Source organism: Rhinolophus ferrumequinum (genome assembly GCF_004115265.2).
Source record: "Rhinolophus ferrumequinum isolate MPI-CBG mRhiFer1 chromosome 15 unlocalized genomic scaffold, mRhiFer1_v1.p scaffold_54_arrow_ctg1_1, whole genome shotgun sequence".
Classification (NCBI taxonomy): domain Eukaryota; kingdom Metazoa; phylum Chordata; class Mammalia; order Chiroptera; family Rhinolophidae; genus Rhinolophus; species Rhinolophus ferrumequinum.
In genome coordinates this window covers 716,367-736,284 of record NW_022680357.1, presented here as the reverse complement: position 1 = coordinate 736,284, position 19,918 = coordinate 716,367, and the positions used below count along the sequence as shown (strand labels likewise).

At 49.7% G+C, this 19,918-nt stretch overlaps 2 protein-coding genes and 1 non-coding gene across 6 annotated transcripts; 1 reads left to right on the top strand and 2 right to left on the bottom strand.

Annotated features, from left to right (window-relative positions):
- The first annotated feature begins 3,751 nt into the window (after nt 1-3,751).
- On the top strand, nt 3,752-12,017 carry ZNF771 (zinc finger protein 771). Of its 3 annotated transcripts, none has more exons than XM_033101450.1 (3): nt 3,752-3,836; nt 4,486-4,635; nt 10,946-12,017. In XM_033101450.1, the coding sequence occupies exons 2-3, from the start codon at nt 4,495-4,497 to the stop codon at nt 11,756-11,758; spliced, it is 954 nt and encodes a 317-aa protein (XP_032957341.1). In that variant the 5' UTR covers nt 3,752-3,836; nt 4,486-4,494; the 3' UTR covers nt 11,759-12,017. The 3 variants fall into 3 exon arrangements, with proteins under 3 accessions (XP_032957341.1, XP_032957339.1, XP_032957340.1); XM_033101448.1 differs by lacking the exon at nt 3,752-3,836 and adding an exon at nt 3,992-4,128; XM_033101449.1 differs by lacking the exon at nt 3,752-3,836 and adding an exon at nt 4,051-4,205.
- On the bottom strand, nt 10,214-10,320 carry LOC117019906 (U6 spliceosomal RNA). The gene has a single exon (XR_004422590.1). It is a non-coding gene; the product is annotated as a U6 spliceosomal RNA (small nuclear RNA).
- A 2,488-nt stretch (nt 12,018-14,505) lies between the features above and the next one.
- Nucleotides 14,506-17,473, bottom strand: DCTPP1 (dCTP pyrophosphatase 1). Of its 2 annotated transcripts, none has more exons than XM_033101086.1 (3): nt 17,039-17,219; nt 16,425-16,535; nt 14,506-14,968 (listed from the first exon to the last, which is right to left on the bottom strand). In XM_033101086.1, the coding sequence occupies exons 1-3, from the start codon at nt 17,083-17,085 to the stop codon at nt 14,668-14,670; spliced, it is 459 nt and encodes a 152-aa protein (XP_032956977.1). In that variant the 5' UTR covers nt 17,086-17,219; the 3' UTR covers nt 14,506-14,667. The 2 variants fall into 2 exon arrangements, with proteins under 2 accessions (XP_032956977.1, XP_032956980.1); XM_033101089.1 differs by lacking the exon at nt 17,039-17,219 and adding an exon at nt 17,234-17,473 and having other exon boundaries at nt 14,508-14,968.
- Between the last annotated feature and the right edge of the window lie 2,445 nt (nt 17,474-19,918).

Genomic DNA, 19,918 nt, shown 5'->3' with positions numbered 1-19,918 from the left:
GATGTATTCTTTTTTTTTCTCCCCCCAATTATACTTTTATTTATTTATTTTTGTAATTAAAGTTTATTGGGGTGACGATTGTTAGTACAGTTACATAGATTTCAGGTGCACAATTCTGTATTACATCATCTATAAATCGCATTGTGTGTTCACCACCCAGAGTCAGTTCTCCTTCCATCACCATATGTAAACCTACCTGAGCATGATGTATTCTTTACAAGAATGTACAGTCCTACAAGCTGCTGCCTCTTTGTCAATCTGGCAAACACCCACTCACATTTATCTCCTCAGTGAGGCTGGCACCCAGTATCCACTCCCTTCAAAGGAGTTATTCACTTACCCCACTATTCTCCTGCCAGAACACCTATTGTTTCCTTTTCATGTATATATAAAATTTATATATGTATATATATTTTTAATTTTTATATTTATTTTTAATATATATTTTAATATTTAATTTATATTTTAATATTTAATTTATATTTTAATATTTAATTTATATTTTAATACATATTTATATTTTAATTTTTATTTGGGGAATATTAGGGAACAGTGTGTTTCTCCAGGGCCCATCAGCTCCAAGTCATTGTCCTTTGATCTAGTTGTGGAGGGCGCAGCTCAGCTCCAAGTCCAGTCGCCGTTTTCAATCTTTAGTTGCAGGGGATGCAGACCACCATCCTGTGTGGGAATTGAGCTGGCAACCTTGTTGTTGAGAGCTCACACTCTAACCAACTGAGCCATCCGGCTGCCCTATGTATTTTTTTTAATTACAATCTTCTTTTCTATGAGGTTGGTGCAAAAGTAATTGCAGCTTTTGCAATTATTTTTAACCTTTTAAACCGCAATTACTTCTGCACCAACTTAATAAGACTATGAGATTCTCAAAAGCAGGAGGAACAAGCTCCGATTCCAGGTAGACACTTGTACATGTTTCTAGAGCAAATGGACTCCTTATCCTCCTTTTGCAAGCATCTGTTGCAACGTCCTGCCACCGCAGAAGGCCCTTTCAGGAGGGTCTTTCCCTGCTCTCAGCTGCGTCTCTTCCCCGACCGTCTGCATCAGGGCGAGCAGGCCTTGCCTTTTGCTAGAGGTGGGTTTCCAGCCATCATCTGCTCCCTGCCTACATCTCCTCCATCTCCCACACTCCGTTTCCCCCACTAACTCACTTGGCTCCAGACACACCAGCCTTCTTTCTGTTCCTCAAACATGCCAAGCTTGTTCTTCTTACCTTACGGCCTCTAGTTTTGTCTAGAACACTCTTCCTCCAGAGTTTCAAATGGCTAACACTTTCTCATCATTCAAGGAGTCTCAAATACTATTTTCTCAGAGATGCCTCCCTGCACACATTAAAGAAGCCCCCAACCATACCACTCCCTATTACACCGTCTTGCCCTTTTTATTCTTGCACCTATCGTTATCTGAAATTATCTTGTTTATTTACTTGTGTATGTTTTTTACACCCTCAGAAGGGCTATAATAGTCAAGATTTTTGTGTTTTGTTAACTACTGCATCTCCAATACCTAGAATTGTGCCAGGCACATAATAGGGCTCAATGATGAGAGAACAAATGCAATCAAAGTACCTCTGGGGAATCTTGAGTGTGAGTATCCGGGCATTTACCCTTTTCCCAGCTCTGGGGTAGAGCAAAAGTTTGACCAGATGTAATCTCAACATCTTAATTATGCCCTAGACTCTGCAGACTGAGGCTCAGGTTTGAGTCCTGGCTCTGCTACCAATTTCCTCATGGAACCTCATGTCTAAGAGATAATTGGTACAATAAAAAGAGCCCGAGCTTTGGAATTTGCTACTTACCAGCTGTGTGACTTCGAGCAAATTACGTAAGCTCAGGAAGCTTTAGTTCCCTCATTTGTCAAAGGGAGATATTACTGATCCCCACAAAGCTGTTGTAAAGAGATAGCATAGGGATTGTAAGCACTTCCTGAATGTTATTTCTCTCTTTCCTCATTTCTGATTCTTAGTTGCCCCGTTCATAAAATGGGAGAATTAGATATCTTTTTCAAGAGAAGTGGGAGACATCACAATTTTTAAATGCTGGAAATTAAAATTTGTAAAAGACCTCTTTTCTTGTTTTTTGAAGCTAATTTTTAAGTCTGAAAACACTCTGAGGGCCAAACAAGATACTTCTGTGGACTGGATTTGGTCCGTGGGCCCCTGTGGGGACAGAGCCAGGAGAGCAGTTTCCAGGCTCTCGGCCTTACGTGGAAAGGTGCTGGCTCGGGTAGTAGCTGGCCATCAGCTGTGACTAGTTGGCCATCAGCTATGACCAGTTAGCCATTAACCACTAATATAACTATTGTGGCTACATTAGAGGGTTGGTTGGCAGCGAAGCAGATGGCAGATTGTGGCTAGCAAGTGGGGTTAACAAGTGTGGATGGCGGATTGCAGATCATGTGGATCCTTTTTCCTGTCTCACCCGGCCACCAGTGAGACTGGGGTGCAGGAAGACCCCCTGTTGGGGTACTGGTGGATGTTTGCCTTTGTGTCTCGACCAGCTGCCATTAAGAATATAATGGTGGGCCGGCCCGGTGGCTCAGGCGGTTAGAGCTCCGTGCTCCTAACTCCGAAGGCTGCCGGTTCGATTCCCACATGGGCCAGTGGGCTCTCAACCACAAGGTTGCCAGTTCAACTCCTCGAGTCCCGCAAGGGATGGTGGGCTCCGCCCCCTGCAACTAAGATTGAACAGGGCACCTTGAGCTGAGCTGAGGCTGAGCTCCCGAATGGCTCAGTTGGTTGGAGCGCGTCCTCTCAACCACAAGGTTGCGGGTTCGACTCCCGCAAGGGATGGTGGGCTGCGCCCCCTGTAACTAGCAACAGCAACTGGACCTGGAGCTGAGCTGTGCCCTCCACAACTAAGACTGAGAGGACAACAACTTGAAGCTGAATGGCACCCTCCACAACTAAGATTGAAAGGACAACAACTTGACTTGGAAAAAAGGCCCGGAAGTACACACTGTTCCCCAACAAGGTCCTGTTCCCCTTCCCCAATTAAAAAAAAAAAAAAGAATATAATGGTATGACTCCCCTATCTAAGGCTCTGTTGTTCCTTTTTGGCCTCACCGTATTCTGTGTCCACCCGCCAAGAGTGGGACCGGGGACCCTGCATTACAGCCCTCCAATGTTTCCACATAGGTGATTGGGTTGTCAGGAATGCTATGACAACCCTTACTGTAATTTAGGTAAATCAGTTTACCTCCCTGAACTTCACTTAACTTATCTGTAAAATGGACCCACCTTTGTGCAGATCAAAAAAGCAAAAAACTCATAGATACAACAGATTGGTGGTTACCAGAGGGGATGGAGGGTGGGGGGAGAAGAGGATAAAGACGGTCAAATATATGGTAATGGAAGGAGACTAGACTTTGGCTTGTGAGCACACAATGAAGTATACAGATGTTATAAAAGTTGTACCGTTGAAATTTATGTAATGTTATTAACCAATGTTACCCCAACACATTTAAGAGATCTGGTGTGTAAAACGCCTAGCTTAACACAGGCCCATAGCAGGCACACCACACAATACAAGCCAGCGGCCGCCTGAAGGGCCGTTGATTTGAGATGTTTTCAAGGAGCAAGATATCCCAGAGGCCGACAGACCAGAAAGGTGACGCCAGGAAAGAAGGAAAAAAGACGGGCGAGGAGGAAAAAGAGGGAAGGGAGGGAAGAGGTGAGGAGGCAGCAGGGTCCGCCCTCCAGGCGGGGCGCCAGCGAGAGGCCCAGGCCTGGGCAGGAGCGCACGTGGCCTATTTGGGGCGGAGCAGATGCGCTTGGCCTCCGCCGAGACCTCTGAGCCGGCCACAAGAGGCGAGCCTTGAAGGTAGGTTTACAGCCTGACTACGAGGACCTTGAAAGTCGGGATGGAGCGGCCTGGGATCCTGGGAGTTGGGGTACAGGAGAAGGCGCTGGCTCTGGGTTCGCCACCCTACTGGGGCAGTTTGGGCCGGACGCCTGGGTCCTCTGGATCCCTCCCCCAGGGGGCGGGGTTAGGCATTCTGACCAATGAACAGCTGTCCCCGACGCCCCGCCCCTCCCCTGAGCCGCGGCCTCGAAGAGTGCCCAACAGCCGGGCGCCCTGGCCTGGGGCTGCGCGAGCGCGGAACCTGCGGCTGGTGAGTGCGCACCCCCAGGGTCTCCGCCCCGATCCCGCCTCCAGCCCGTGCCCTAGAGCTCTGGGCCACCGATCCAGGTGCCGGGGAGTGACTCAGCGCTGGGAGGGTGGCCACTCGCTGGGACTGGAGATTCGAACACTTCAGGGCCTTGAATGCCGGGATGAGTGGGGTGAACGAGTGTCTTCAGAGCTGGTCCCAGGGCAGTGCTGGGGCCTAGGGCGGAGCTGGGGTGGAGGGGAGAGGGCCAGACCTAGAGACCAGGGCAGAGCGAGAGAAGCCATGGCTGCACCTCCTTGCCTGGGCCAGGGCCATGGTGGGGGGCGGGTCCTGAGCTTCTGACCCAGCTGCCCGCCCCAGGACGTCAAGATGCCGGGCGAACAGCAAACAGAGGAGGAAGAGGAGGAAGAGATGCAAGAGGAGATGGTGCTGCTGGTGAAGAGTGAGGAGGATGAGGGTGAGGAGAAGTATGAGGTGGTGAAACTCAAGATTCCCGTGGACAACAAGGAGGTACGTGTCTCCTCCCCGGGGACCCCCTTGCCCCTAACCTGGTCCAGGGCCAGCGTCCCTCAGACAGAAGCCAGGGATCCCGTCCCGACTTTCCCCTAAATTTCTGATCTGGAATCTGAGGGTTGGCCACTCATCCTTCGGCCCCATTGTCCATGCTGCCATCAAATAGATGTCACGCCTACTGTGCCAGGCTCTGTGCTGGGTGCTGGAGAGTAAACGCCAGCCTTGGTTCCCTTGGTTGCCCATGAAGCTTGATGTCTAGCAAGGTTAGACTGCCAAGTAACCACGCAGCTACAATCCTATGTGATGGGTGGGAGGTGGAAGCCCAGATGGGAACTTAATGCAGATTTAGAGGGGGTGGGGGTGGGGGGTCAGGTTAGGCAACAGCAACACTAATAGCTGACTGACTCTTGGTAGCCTTAACTATTCTCCAGACACTGTTTTAAGCACCTCAATTCTATAAGGTAGGTAGTATTTGTTCCATTTTACAGGTGAGGAAACTGAGGCCCAGGAAACTGGACAGTTTGGTGACTGGCCCAAGGTCTCAAAGTCAGTAAAGGGATGGCTTACCTGAGACCAGTGAGAGGGACGGGGGAAGTGAGTGACTACGCCAGGCAGAAACAACGGGCCTTCAGGTAGCTCTGAGGGAGTGAATGGAGCCCTGGGAGAAGTGCGGGCAGCTGGTTCAGCCCTGCTGTCACACGGATGAGAGGGAGGTGGTGGGCAGGCCAGGTAGGGCACCTGGGTTTTATCCTGAGGTTGATGTAGGTTTAAAGAGAGAAGTTTTAAGATCAGAATGAGTTCGATTTCCCCATTTGAGACCCTAACTGCCACCAGGTATATTTCCACTATCCAGGACCCTACAGGACTCCCACCTCCAGCCAGTGCGGCTCTGAGTCCAGCTGGCTCTGCCAGGTTTCTGGGGCCATGCTGATTTCTTCCTGTTCCAGCCAGTCCAAGCCAGGGGCCGGTTCCCAGGGAAAGGAAGTTCTGCTGCCCCCTAGTGGGTGTCATGGGCGCTAGGGGGAAGGGGCTGGCTGATGGGGCCTCTTCCAGTGAAGTAACTATTTAGTTCTGTTTTCCTCAGGCCTCCTTGGCCCATCCTCCTAGCTTAGTCTGCCTCTTCTGGCCCTGTGGATCCCCTGGCCTCCCCTTTGGCCTGTAAGTTAAGAACTCAGACTGCAGAACGTAGGGTGGACTTCCTTACCAGCTGTGTGACCTTGGGCAAGTTTCTTAACCTCTTTGTGCCTCAGTTTCCACATTTGTAAAAGAGAAATCATAACGGCACCTACTTGTTGGGGTTGTGAGGATTAAATGAGTTAATACATGTGAAGAGTTAGAACTGTGTATGTCACGTAATAAACACTATGCAAAGATTTGCTGCTATTATTCATTTTTCTCCCGAAAGTTCAGGATGTTGGTCTAGGCCATCTTCCTGGAGACTTTTCAACTCATATTTATCAGAGGCCTTTGTGGGCTGAATTCTGGGGCTGGGAGTGAACAGGAAACAGCATGGAGGCGCAGACAGAGGATTGAGGACAAACAACTGAAGGCAGCGGGGAAGGCTTCCAGAGAAGGCTTAGTGGGGGTTTGGCAAAAGCAGGAGGAGGAAGGGCATCCCAGACGGAGGGAACAGCAAAAGCAAATGCTCAGAGGAGAAGGGCCAGAGAGTTAAAGGTGTTGAAAGCCAGCATAGGAATTTGGACACAGTGTGTGAGGTTATCAGAAGTCTCCAATCAGAGGAGGGTTTTCTATTTCGAAGATTCATTGGCTGTTGTGGGGAGATCAGGCCACATAAAGCTGGTAGCGTGCTCTAAGGTAGTGGCAGCAGTGGAGAGAGGATGGAAAGAAGGGGATATTTGGGAACCTTGATTGGACTCACGGGAGCTAAGGATGGGAAGGAGGAGGGTGGCCTGGGCTAATTGTGAGCGGTACATAGGGCTAGACTCTCCATGCTATCATGTAGCAGTGGAGAGAATTGGCTCAAATCCTGACTCCACCACTGACCACTTTTGCTGTGGCTTTCTCATCTGTAAAATGAGACAATGAAAGGAAGATTCTAGAAAGCCAGTCTAAGTATCTGTGGGTGACTGGATTTGGAGGAGGAGGGTGGAAATGAGGGTTACACACATACATCCCATAAACAGCTGTGTCCACAAGCTAGCTCATTAACTTGCTGTGTGGTCTGCCGGCGTCTCAGTTTCTATGAAATAGTGACCTCGAAAGGTCCTTCCAGTGCTGACATTCTGTGACTCTTAGCTATCACCGAGTGCCATGGCCAGGGATTGTCCAAAACAGGCCTTAATTATGCTGTAGTCAGGGGCCGAAGCCATCTTTCACTGCCTATCAAAATCCAACTTCTCTTTAATGAATAGAAGGATTTTCTCAGAGGGCTCTGTGCACATTCAATCCTCTCTCTCCCTGTTTAAACCTTTTTAAACAGAGTGGTTTTCTGTTTCCCTCAGGAAAAAGCCTCAGGGCCTAAGCCTGGCATTCAAGGCTCTTCCCCATCTGACCTCACGTCTTGGCTTCATCTCTAATCACCCAGCACCCATCCCGGGCCCAGCTTCAAGCAGACCTGACCCTTTCTTACCTCTCAGATTGCCCATGTGGTCTTTCAGCCTGTAAAGCCCTCTTCACCTTTTCCATCTGCTTTCTCCAGGAGTCGCTCTTCTCTTCTAGATCAAGTTTCTTCATTTTTCACATGCATGCAGATCACTTGGAGATCTTGTTAAAAAGGAGGTTTTGATTCAGTAGGTCTGGAGTGGGACTTGAGATTCTAACAAGTTCCCAGCAATGTGGTGCTACTGGTCTGTGGCCCACACTTCCTGTAGCAAGGAGCCAGAGGACAGGGATCGTATTTTATACTTCATACCAAAAAGAAGGAGGATTCTGAAAAGAGTCCAGGGGAGGGAGACAAGCTGTGTAGGTGACCTCACATTTGTCAGTGACATAGTACATCATGGCTAAGAGAGCAGGTGTTTTGGACAGTGGCAGACTTCCATCCAGTTCAGACTCTGGTTCTGTCACCAATTAGCTGCCAGGCTTCGGGCAGGCCTCAGGGTCTTACTTATTAGTCTTATTTTCTTATTTATAAAATGGAGCTAATGATCCCAAACCCAAAGTGTTGTGAGAATTTAAAATGGGGATGGAACACACTTAACACGGCCCCTGGCACACAGTGAGTGCTCAGTAGTTATTATTATTAATTAGAAAAGTAATAGCTGAGGAGGAAACGGAAGTGTGCCCTGGTTAAAACAAACAAACAAAAAAACTTAAAGCAGGAAGACAAAAATCACTAACTTGAAATGCTTGGATTATCATATTACTGTTCTGCATTGTGTCCCCATATCTTATAGTGCAAATACCGTTTATTCTAATTTTGAAATTTGATAGCTGCAGAATTGAAGTCGTATAACGGCTTTTAATGACCACCTGGTCTGGTATTTGCCAAGTTCAGTCCTGTCACTCACCTGCTGTGCTCATTTATTGAATGCTTTTCTTCAGATAGATTCACATCGTTTTGTTAAATAAATCTGCCTTCATCCAAACAATAATAATGATGAAATTGTGGGTTTCCTGTGACCCATTGTCTTTCTAATGTCTGTGAAAATAAATACATAATGATTATCATGAGAGAACAGTGTGCTTACATAACCCTTGCATCTGTGATATGTATACCTCGGTTGGGAATTTTTATGTCACCTAGCCTACCTTACCTTCCTTGTTGCACCGAGGCCGGGCAAGGGAGTGACTTGTTCAGGGTCTTAGTGAACTAGATGCTTCCTTCATGAGCTAGATACCAAGATGTTTCCTGGGGCACCCAAGGCCCCTCCTCCTGGAGCTGGAGATACCAAGAGTACTTGTGTGAAGAATTTCTTTTTCATAAGTCAGTGAGCCCAGCATAAGAAGTCTATCTTAAAGAAGGACATCTTAAAGAAGAAAAAAGGGCCAGAAAAATGTTGATAGAAGTTCTCTCCACAATGGCTGATGTGTTGAAATAAACTCAGTAAATGTCGGAATCAGGGCAAGACTAGAAAGTGTGACCTTGAATTCAGACTGTGCCAAACATGCTATGGGGAATTTCTCGATTTAAAGTTATCAAGTTGTATTTTAACTTTGAATCCCTCTTGGAAAGTGCCAGGGACTTGGAATCCAGCCTCTGTCACATCTTGGCAGTGTGAGGGCAGGGAAGCAGTGTACCCTACCGGTTAAGTGGGGTCCTGACTCCCACTGGCTTGCATGAATTTAATCTCCCTGAGCCTTAGTTTTCTTAATTATCAAAGGATAACACCCGAGTCAAGGGGATGACGGGAAGATTTAATATAATAATGTACATAAAATAGCATTGTCTAAGCTTTACACCATAACGCTGGTATCACTGTTATTGTGTATACTGTTTAAACCAGAGTTCCCTTGTCTGGTCACTAATTTCCCAAATTGCCTGGTGTTCCAATTTCTGAGTTGGTTACCAAAAAGCTACTGCCTTTTTACAAAGGATCCTCAAGGTCTTGAAGCTGCCCTCCTTGCAACTTAAGAAAGTAAAGGCCTTCCTGCTCACTGTCACTTAACCTGTCTCCTTATCTCTAAAATAAGAATGTAATAATTTGTGGAGATTGAATATGGGGAGAAGCTAACACTGTCTTGTCCTTAATACATACCGGGTCCTTCATTTGGTCATGAATTAATGCATCTCATTGCTGGGCCCACAGGCGATACTCGGCATCATTTTAGCTGTGATGAGCCTTCCGTTTTCTAAGGAACAGTGTGCTCTCAATAGTTCTCTTCATTCTACAGTTAATACAAAACCACGTTAATACAACGTTAATAGAGTTTTTTTCCCTTTCCCTGCCTCGGACAAAGCGTTTCTTTTTCTGATTTTTATATCTCTAAAAGCCCAGACCTCATGCAACTGGCTCATTTTCAATTCAGGCCTCAGAATTGCATTGGGGTTTTACCTTGCCTTCTTCTTCACAGCTTAAAAGATGACAGGTGCTTGATCTTAAAAGTTTATCAAAGAGCCTGGACTTGGTCCTGCCTATCTTCTAAGATACCATCCTCTCCTACCTCACTGGCTGCTTGTCACCTTGCTGCCCCAGGTTCTCTACCCTGGGTAATCTCACTCAGTCTCAAGGCTTTAAAAACCACCTATAAGCTGACGGATTCCCAACATGTCCAGCCTAGGCCTCTCTCCTGAGCTCCAGATGTGTGAAGAATTGGAGGTATGATCTGAAACAAGTCTTACCTACCAAACTCCCTCCTCCCACCATCCTCACCGTTGCAGATGGCAACTCTACCTTTGCAGTTGCTAAACTCAAAATCCTTAGAGTAATTTTGACGCCTCTCTTTCTTTCTACCTTCTATCTAATCTGTTTATTAAATCTGTTGTCTCAAATGGCAGAATATATCCAGAAGCAGACCACTTCTCACCCCTTTCACTTTCCACCTGTCACCTGGATCTGAGCCACTGTCTTCTCCTGCTAGATGACACCTCCTCCCTGGGCTCCTGCGTCTGCCCTCTCCCCTCCTTCAACCCCAGCAACCTGATGGAGCCTTTTTTTTTCTTTTTCCTTTTTTTAAAAATATGGAACGCTTCACAAATTTGTGTGTCATCCTTGCGCAGGGGCCATGCTAATCTTCTCTGTATCGTTCCAATTTTAGTATATGTGCTGCCGAAGCGAGCACCTGATGGAGCCTTTTAATAATGAGTCTGATCTGGTCCTGTCCCTGTTCAAAACCGTCTAACATCTCTTCGAATCGTTCCCTGTCCCTTTCATACTACAAGGCCCTAAACTAAGAGGTCCCCTCCAGAGCCACCCTTTTGATTACTCTCCCCCTCAGGCATTCTGCCCTAGGCCGTTTTCCTTGCTATTCCTGGAACGGAACTGGCAAACTTCTGCCGCAAGTTCTTGCTGTTCCCTCCGCAGCCTGCTCTCTAACCTCCTTTAGGTCTTTGCTCATATTACATCAGTAAGGTTTAACCTGAAAGATTGCAGCATTCCCCCCAATACCAGCACCCCTTATCCGTTCTCCTGGAAGCATGGATTTTTAATAATAACGTTGAATCCCCCAGTGCCTAGAACAGAGTCTGGCACATTGTACGCCCTTACTAAATATTTGTGGAACGAAGAAAGAACAGCTAGAATGACACTGGGCATTGTGATATGCAGCATCTCACGAGGCAGGCACCCTCGCTTTTCCTGTTTTCCTGTTTTACACGGGGAACTGAGAGGCTGCAGCTTGCGGAGACCCAGGTCTCTGGCTCCCCGCCCGCTGGGTGAGGGCTGACCTGTCCCCCCTCTCCCCGCAGGTCCCGAGCGAGGCGCCAGCGCCGTCTGCCGACCCCGCGCGCCCACACGCGTGCCCGGACTGCGGCCGCGCCTTTGCGCGCCGCTCCACGCTGGCCAAGCACGCGCGCACGCACACGGGCGAGCGGCCCTTCGCGTGCACCGAGTGCGGCCGGCGCTTCTCGCAGAAGTCGGCGCTGACCAAACACGGCCGCACGCACACCGGCGAGCGGCCCTACGAGTGCCCCGAGTGTGACAAGCGCTTTTCGGCCGCCTCAAACCTGCGGCAGCACCGGCGGCGCCACACGGGCGAGAAGCCGTACGCGTGCGCGCACTGCGGCCGCCGCTTCGCGCAGAGCTCCAACTACGCCCAGCACCTGCGCGTGCACACGGGCGAGAAGCCGTACGCGTGCCCGGACTGCGGACGCGCCTTCGGCGGCAGCTCGTGCCTGGCGCGCCACCGACGCACGCACACGGGCGAGCGGCCGTACGCATGCGCCGACTGCGGCACGCGCTTCGCGCAGAGCTCGGCGCTGGCCAAGCACCGGCGCGTGCACACGGGCGAGAAGCCGCACCGCTGCCCCGTGTGCGGCCGCCGCTTCGGCCACCGCTCCAACCTGGCGGAGCATGCGCGCACGCACACGGGCGAGCGGCCCTACCCGTGCGCCGAATGCGGCCGGCGCTTCCGGCTCAGCTCACACTTCATCCGCCACCGTCGCGCACACATGCGGCGCCGTCTCTACATTTGCGCTGGCTGCGGCCGGGACTTCAAGCTACCCCCTGGCGCCACGGCCGCCACTGTCACCGAGCGCTGCCCAGAGTGCGAGGGTAGCTGAGCCGCCGATGTCGTGGCGGCGGACTGCCAGCCTCCTGCTGGAGGTGCACGCTAGGGTCCCGCCCCCCAGGGGCTGCGTTAACCCGGACGACACCTCCCCGCCCTGCCCCCCTGGTCTGCAGAGGGTGGGATGGCAGGCCTGGCTGCCCTGGACCCGGGAGACGTGGCGAATCTCCTACCGGGGTCCCTGGAAACCTTGCCCACTTCCCCCTCACTACAAACCCTCAGCTCGTGTTAGTGAATAAAGTATTATATCCTCACCCCACCCGTGCCTGTAAATGAGGTGGGTGGGGAGGAGGAAAGGGGTTTTCCCCAGGCTTAGGTGACTTAAGCGAACTGTCATAGAGCCGAGTGGGGCTCTGAGCCCAAAAGGGTTCCTGGAATTGGGTTTGTGTGTGTGTGGAGTCATCCCCTACTCGGCCCTTGGTTATGTCCTCGCACCCTCAGGTCTGGTGGGTCCATAAACATACCGTCGCACGTTCGTGATCAAACAGGCACTGCCTTCTGCAGAGCTCTGGTGAGCGGCCATGAGTGTCATGCAGCTGTCTAGTAGTGAGACAAGCACTGGTAGAAACTTGTTAAAGGGTTCAAGGGCTTCATTACTGCTATTAGCTCATTTTCGTCCTTAACAGCCCGGTCAGGTCAAGCTTATCTCCATTTCTGCAGGTGAGTAAATAGATAACAGCCAGTGAATGGCAGAGCAGGGGCAAGTAAATAGGTGCTTGCCATCCATTGTCATGGGAGCTACGATGGGGGATGCTGTTGGTTAGGTCTTTAATGCAATCTTGGAGTTTAGAGACGTTCTCGGAGGTGGTAAGTTTAACCTGGGCTTGAAGACTAAGAGAGATGGGGTTGGGGGAAATAGGGAGAGAGCGCCTGAAACGGCATGCCGGACTTCTTGACATCCCCTGGGGTGGAAGGTAGAGACAAAAATAAAGGAGGTTGGCAGGAGGTAGACCACTAGGGACCTTAGAAGCCATATGAAAGGGTCCAAGGCAGCAAAGCCTTGAAGGATGGGGGGTGGGTGGGTGGATTGGGCATATTAAGGAGCTAGAATTCACAGGTGGTTAAGAGTGGACCTCGGGACGAGGGAGAGGTGGGGCTGATGTCAGTTCTTAGCTTGCATGACTGACCCCAGGTAGTGTCACTGAAATGGCATAGGATGAGGAGGGCAGTTAAAATTGGAGCAATTATTACACCCCAATCTGGACAGGGTGTGAGGTAAATGTGGAGAGGTCAGGGAGGTGATTGGAGGTAATAGCTTGGGGTGCACGACACCATATCCAGATGAGGGTACCCAAGAACCTGTGAGAGAACAGCCAGAGGTAGAAAACCAGGAGTATCTTGTCTGGGAAAACTAGAGAGGGAAGTGTTTCCGAGAGCTTGGCCAGCTCAGATACTGCTCTAGTGTCTGATGAGTTTATAGGAGTCTGGGGGGGATGCGGGTGAAGGCCAGCCTTGAGTGGGTTAGGGTATAAATGGGAAAATGAGGAAGCAGAGTGGATAGGTGTAGACAACCCTTTTCGAGAGGCTTGGCTGTGAAAAGCCTGAGGGAAGTAGCTGGAGAGTTTGTTGGTTTTTTTTGTCTATGGGGAGGAGACTCCATTACGCTTTCTGTGCTGGTGGGGAGGGCTAATGGAAAGGAAGTTGATTATGTAAAGGGAGAGGAGATAATTGATCGAGTTGAGGGAATGAAATCGGAGACCAGTAAGAATGAGGCTGCAGCTATCAGGAGGGAGAAGCAGGGTGGGTTTGGGAACACATGGCTGAAGCAGTTCCAATCTGGATTGTTTCACTTGCGAAGTAAGAGGTCCCTGGTAAGAGGGAGTGGTCACCAAGAGGTACTGACAGCCAGTGAATGGCAGAGCAGGGACAAGTAAACAGGCGTTTATAGTCCATTGTCATGGGAGCTATGAGGGGATGAGGCCAGTAAAGGAATGCCTCATTTTACTGAAGTGGAAACAGGTTCAGAGGGGCAGTACAAGTAATTTAAAGGGCTTTTCCCCTGCATTACTCCACCCTGAGGGAGGCAGACCATGGGTATCTCACAAAAGAAAGTGTCACGCCTGAGGTCACCCAGCAGGTAAATCACACACCCAATATTATCTTTAGTTATAGAGTTGGTATGAGAAACTGGCCTTGAGCTGGCAGGGGAGGGAGCAAGGGGTCTGAGCCCGAGGGGAGTTTCCGCTGTTCTGCTCCATGTCAGAGCCCTGACCCCGATTTGTGCTGGGGACCTGAGGCTCGGTCCTAGGTCCAGGCCTACCTTAACTGTTGACATTTCCTGCTCTAGGCTTCTGAAAGTTTTGAGTTGAAAAGACAAACATAATAACTGCAAACTTACTAAGTACCTACTATGTTCCAGGCACTGTCCTAAATATTTAGAATAACTTACTTAAATTGTACACCTCTAGCAGGTAGATAGCATTATTTTCGTTTTAGATGAGGAAACTGAGGTGCAGAAAAATGAAGTCATTTGATGGATATCATCCAGCTCATAAATATCAAAGATGGCATTTGAACCCACATAGCCTGACTCCAAAATCTGGGCTCTGAACACAACATACAGCCTGTAATCTGTTAGAGGCTCTGAGGGGAAAGGAATTTAAATGAGATCACACAGGGAACCTACTAGAAATGAGATCTCTGCCCTGCAGATGGGAGGTTCAATAGAGAAACAAGAGTTGGGTTCAGAAGCAACTCTGGTGCGTCTCTCCAGCACTGGGTGACACAGCCTCCCTGGCCGCCCCAGGAAGAATCCAGAAGTTGCTACACAAAACTTTTATTGAGTGAGAAAAATCCCAGGAGGCTGTCTTCCGGAGGTTCTTGAGCCTCAGACCTCAGGAAGTGGGGCCCCCAGGCGGATGACCTATGTTGCCATGCTGAGTTGTAGGTCCTGGGCCCACATTTCTAGGTTGAGGCCTTGCCTGTGGACTCACAGGCCAGGTCTGCAGTCCCCACAGCCTGGTCTTCAGAGGTGGCCCCCTGGGGCAGGTCTGTGTACTTGCGGGCAGAGCCCCGGGACAGATGTGCCGGGTAGCGTCTCCGGTTGGTGTCCATCTTGGAGAGCACGGCCCGGGGCAGGTCCACACGGCAGCGGGCTGCTAATGCTACCAGATAGATGAGGACGTCACTGAGCTCCTCTTGAAGGGCTGCCCGTTCCTTGGGGGGCCAGGCTTGGGGGCCAAGCTCTGCATCAGGCTTCCACTGACTGGGGGCAGAACACACATAGACACACGCTCGCTAAGACAATGGGCTCCGCCCCTCAGAGCACCCCAGTCCTTGCAGCAATGAACTCCCACTTCCTACGAACTTCCTCCAGAGACAACTCAACCCATCTGACCCTGAGCAGAGTCAGGGTGGGGAAGAGTCCCCAACAAATGATTCTCCCAGACCTGTGTCCCTACCTGAGCCAGCGTGTCACAGAGACCATTTCACTTGTCAAGACCCAGTTCTACTCTGCAGCCGGAGCCACTGCCACCCCAGACTAAATCTCAGACCTGGACTACTGCGGAAGCCTGCTAACTCATCACCTACTCTCGCCCAGTACCAGTACCACCTTTTAAAAGCACAAACGAGATTCTGCCCCTCCTCTGCTAAAACTCCCCCAGCTGTGCTTGGAATAAAATCAAAACTCCTGACCACGCCCCCCAGGTCCTGCATGAGCTGACTCCTGCCTCTTCCAAGGTCATTATCCACTGCTCGCTCCAACTCCCCACCTAAAAGCCACCCTGGCCCTTTCTGTCTTGGAAACAGGCCAAACTGTCACTGGGTCTTTGCACTCACTGCTCTCTCTGACTTGAGAGCACTTCCCCACCCCCATCTTTCCCGTTGGCTGGCTCCTTCCTGTTATTCAGGTTTCAGCTCAGATGTCACCTCCTCAGAAAAGCCTTCTCCCTGTTCCCTTCTTTCTCGTCATCTTGTGTTATTCCTTCATAGAACTTATCACAATTCCTGATTTTTTAAAATTAGCTTGCTTCACCCCATCTTGCCCGACCTACACCAGCCTCCTCACTGGTCATCCTGCTCTAATTCTTTTGGAGACCACCCACCCTGCAGAGTCAGTGCTCTTCCTACCACTCAAATCTGGCCAGGTCGCCTGTCCAAAGTCCATCAGTGCCTAACCCCAGCTTTATCATTCAGGGTGCATGTCCCACCCCTCTCTCCCACAGCCCCATCTCTCATTCAAGAATGTCTATTGTGTTCCAGGCACTTGGAACGCAACAGAAAACAAAACACATACCAACTCCTTGCTCTTCCTCGAGACTCTTACGCTGAAGGAGTCTCAGATTCTCCCTGAATTTAACTGGCCCCTTCCCACCTCACGACCTATGCAGATGCCATCCCCCTGCCTGGAATGTCACAGGCAGATCCTCTACAAAACACCTTCCTTTCCACCCCAGAGGCAGAGGTAAAGGAAGGTTGCCACCTCCCCTTCATAGGTTTGGATCTGCCTTGCAGTTTGCACCCTTTTCTCCTAGGAGACTGGGCGCCCCCTAGAGGACAGGGACTGTCAGTGTTCTCAGTATTCCCAGAATCAGGAACAGAGCCCCGCAGGGAGGAGGGGAAATCGAATCCAAGGCTATGGCTATTTGAAGATCAGATAAAGCCTCCCTCCCCTCTCCCACAACAAACAGACTCTTCCAGGAAGACTTTCATCTACTCACAAGAGCTCTGCCAGCTCCCCCACTTCTCCCACCAAGGCCAGGAGGAGGTTCCGAGGCTGGTGGAACTGGTCCCAGTCTCTTTCAGCAGCAAACTCAGCATGGAGGCGGCGGCTGGAATAAGAGAAAGGGGTGGAAGCCCAGGTTTCAGGGTTAGGGGAGGGGGGGAGAGACGCGGGGTCCGGGCAGGTATCTCAGTGATATGTAATGGGGACATAGGTATCAGAGGCTATTCTGCAACTAACTCCTTGGATAGCCTTAAGCAAGTCGCGTCGTCTCTATGAACTATAAAAAGGTCGCGCCCCTACACAGACCCTAAACGCCACTGAAACCTAACAATACCCTCTTTCCATTATTCCATCTCCTGCTGCTGCTTCTGCAGTTTCCTGTCCCCGGCATTTCCCTATCTCTGCATATCTGAATTCTTCGATCTTACAGCGATCTTGCAGGTCCACGGGCACTTCCCTCAAGACGCCTTCCTGCGTTTCCTGAGCAAGAAATAATGTCTCCCACCTCTCAATGCCTTTGCCCACGTCCCACCTCCCACTCCGGGAGGGCAGAGGCAGAAGCAGCATTGGACCCGGTATTTCCCCAGGGCTGGTTCTAATATCACTCACCGAGCGTCACCGTTTCCCCTGCCTCCGGTGTGCACAGCTAAGCCCATTTTGCAGCGGAGTTAGAAGGCTCGCCCGGGGTCAGCCAGAAGAGCTGGGACCCCGGCAGAACTGCTAGCCTTCTTCCCAACCACGTGGAGGTACCAAAGGGAGGAAGGGGGCGATTTCCCCAGCCCTGGTTGGGCAAGGACGGCTTACATGTCCTCGAGCGTGGGCTCCGGGCTGAAGTTGAAGGGGCGGGTAGCACCTGTGTCTTCTCCCTCCTTGTCTCCGCGCTTCTCCCCGCCCTTCCCGGACATGTCGCCCACCGCGCTGCAGCCCAGATTGCCCGGGAGAACCCCGCGCTCTGCTCGGGGCCCGCCTCCGGAGGCCCTGACCAATCACAGGCGTTTGCGGAGTCGCAGGAAAGACAAAATACATCTGTGGAGTTTGCTATAGCCCGCCCCTTATCCGGACTGGACCAGTCTGAGCGAGCTTCAAGCTTGCGCTTCTGGTCATCTGCCCTCGAATACCTCTGTCTTGGCTAATCCTCTTAAAGGCGTAGGTACCAGATTCCCCCCTGGGAAGAGACAAAGGGCAGAAGGCCGGGAGAACGCAGGCGCGTCACTTCCCTTATGGACGCCAGATGGCGCCAAAGCTAAATGGCCGGGTGGGGACGGGAAGGGAGCTCCGTGGAGAACTCCAGAAATGGAGGGTTTAAACAAGGAAGGGGAATTTATAATAAGGATACAAGAATGTCTCCAAAATACAGCTTGGTCTTAGGAATGGACTGGTTGCTGTTTTAAGCATTTTACATATTTAATCCTTACAGTAACTCATTTAATCGTCATTTAAGTTAGGTACTTAAATGGTACTTATGAGGTAGGTAATATCGTCATCATCATCATCCCCATTTTACAGATGAGGAAACTGAGACATTGAGTAATTTAACTCAACAGCTAGTAAAGTGGTAGCCAGGTTTCAAATCCAGGCAGTTTGGCCTCAGAATCTGTGTTACTAACCCCTACACCATGTGGCTTCAAATAGTGATGTGTCACCATGAAAACAAATTTTAATATTACAGTACTTAAACATTATGAAAAGTGGGGGCAACTTTAGATTGCATCGTCCAGGGAAGGTGTGGTAAGTACTGTTGGTTATCTACTCAGCTGCCCTTTCCCTTCCTCCAATTTTGCAAAACAGTTATTTTATTCTGGGGTCTACCCTTCTCTACGTGATCGATCGGTTTATGGGTGAGCATGTGGCCTACTTCTTGACAATAAAGAGGTAGAGGAAGTCGGTTGGAGACTTCTGGGAAAGGTTCTTCGTTCTTTTTTAAAAAAAGACACAGTATGTTTCTACCTTTGATGTTGGTGTGAGAGAATCGGATTGTGAGGTGAGCTAGCCCACAAGCTGGGATTGGTAGGTAGCAAGATGGAAAGGACCTGGTTCATTGATGACATTGTTGGGCCATTTATTTTTACAAGTTCCAAAAATGCCCTAATTTAGGATTCTGGTTATATAATAAATCCCTTTATTGGTCAAGCCATTTTTAGTTGGGTTTTCTGTTACTTGTCTTTGAGAAAGTGACATTTTAAGCTGAGCAAAAACCAAGAGGAATAGAGTTCCAGGTAGAGGGAACACCAATGCTTAATTAAAAGCAGGAAAGGCTTAGCATATTCTAAAGACAAAAAGAATTCTAGTATGACAGGAATGTAGTGAGCAAGGGGGAGAGTGGTTGGACATGGTGTTGGAGAAGTAAACAGAGGCCAGATCAGATCAGTTAACCATTAATTTTATTTTATATTTTATTTTGGATTTTAAGTATGATAGAAGCCCTTTGGAGGGTTTTGGGTACGGGAGTCATATAATCAGATTTTGTATTTATGAGCCCTCTGGCTGCTGTGTTAATGAATTGGAGGGGAAAAAAATGAATTGGAGGAAGGCAAGAGTAGAAGCAGGGGGATGAGTAACTACAGTTGTCTAGGCAACAGATGATGGTGATTTGAGTCAGGCCAATGGTGGGTGAAGATGGAGAGACGTGGACACTTTGGGAACATATTTTGGAGATAGATCTATAGGCTTTGTGGTTTTGAACAAGGGGGATGGGAGAAAGGGTAGAATCAAGCATGGCTTTCAGGTTGTGAGTATTGAGCAATTTGGTGGATTGATGATGACTCATGCTGGGACCAAGAAGATGAGGGACAGCATCGAATACATGTGGCTTCAGGAGTTTGGTTTAGGACAAAGCAAGTTGAAGATGCACATCACGTTGACAGATGGATTTATGAGCCTCAGCTTTAGAGGAGAGATCAGGGCTAGAGATTCAGATTTGGTAGTCTCAGTCATTTAAATGGTACTTAAAGTCATGGAATTGGAGAATGATAATACAAGAATCTAAGTAGACAAGACCATGATTTTGGGTACTCTAACATTTAGCCGTTGAGAAGAGGCAGAAGGAAAATTGGCAGAGTGTGCCGTTTTGGAGGCGAAGAGATGAGAGTATTTGAACATGAGTAGACATCTGATTTGGATGCTGCTGTGCTGTTGGTTGAGATGAGACCACAGAATTTACCACTGGATTAGGCAACATGGAAACTAGACATGGGAGATGGGAGGAAAGAGGGGATCCTGGGTAACTCCTGGGTTTCTGGATGGAGTAAATGGATGGATAGTTCTGCCATTTGCTGAAGGGAGGACACAGAAGACCTGGGAGTGGGAAGTGAGAGGGAAGAGAATGAATTTAGTTTGGGAAACATGGCGTCTGAGATGGCTCTAGGACATCCAGATGACGTGCAGCTGGCAGGTGGACATACAAGCCTGAAGTTCAGAGCACTGAGCTGTCTTATGGATCTGGGAACTGAAAGTTTCAGGAGCCAAGTACCTCCCCTAGCACCTTCCTTG

What these genes read in the sequence shown, in the direction of transcription:
- ZNF771 (XM_033101450.1), top strand. Translation starts at nt 4,495, where the DNA reads ATGCCGGGCGAACAGCAAACAGAGGAGGAAGAGGAGGAAGAGATGCAA. An exon ending in TTCCCGTGGACAACAAGGAG is followed by an intron (nt 4,636 to 10,945) that starts GTACGTGTCTCC and finishes CTCTCCCCGCAG; the next exon opens with GTCCCGAGCGAGGCGCCAGC.
- DCTPP1 (XM_033101089.1), bottom strand. Translation starts at nt 17,334, where the DNA reads ATGTCCGGGAAGGGCGGGGAGAAGCGCGGAGACAAGGAGGGAGAAGAC. An exon ending in GAGCCCACGCTCGAGGACAT is followed by an intron (nt 16,536 to 17,233) that starts GTAAGCCGTCCT and finishes CTCTTATTCCAG; the next exon opens with CCGCCGCCTCCATGCTGAGT. An exon ending in GGGGAGCTGGCAGAGCTCTT is followed by an intron (nt 14,969 to 16,424) that starts GTGAGTAGATGA and finishes TTCTGCCCCCAG; the next exon opens with TCAGTGGAAGCCTGATGCAG.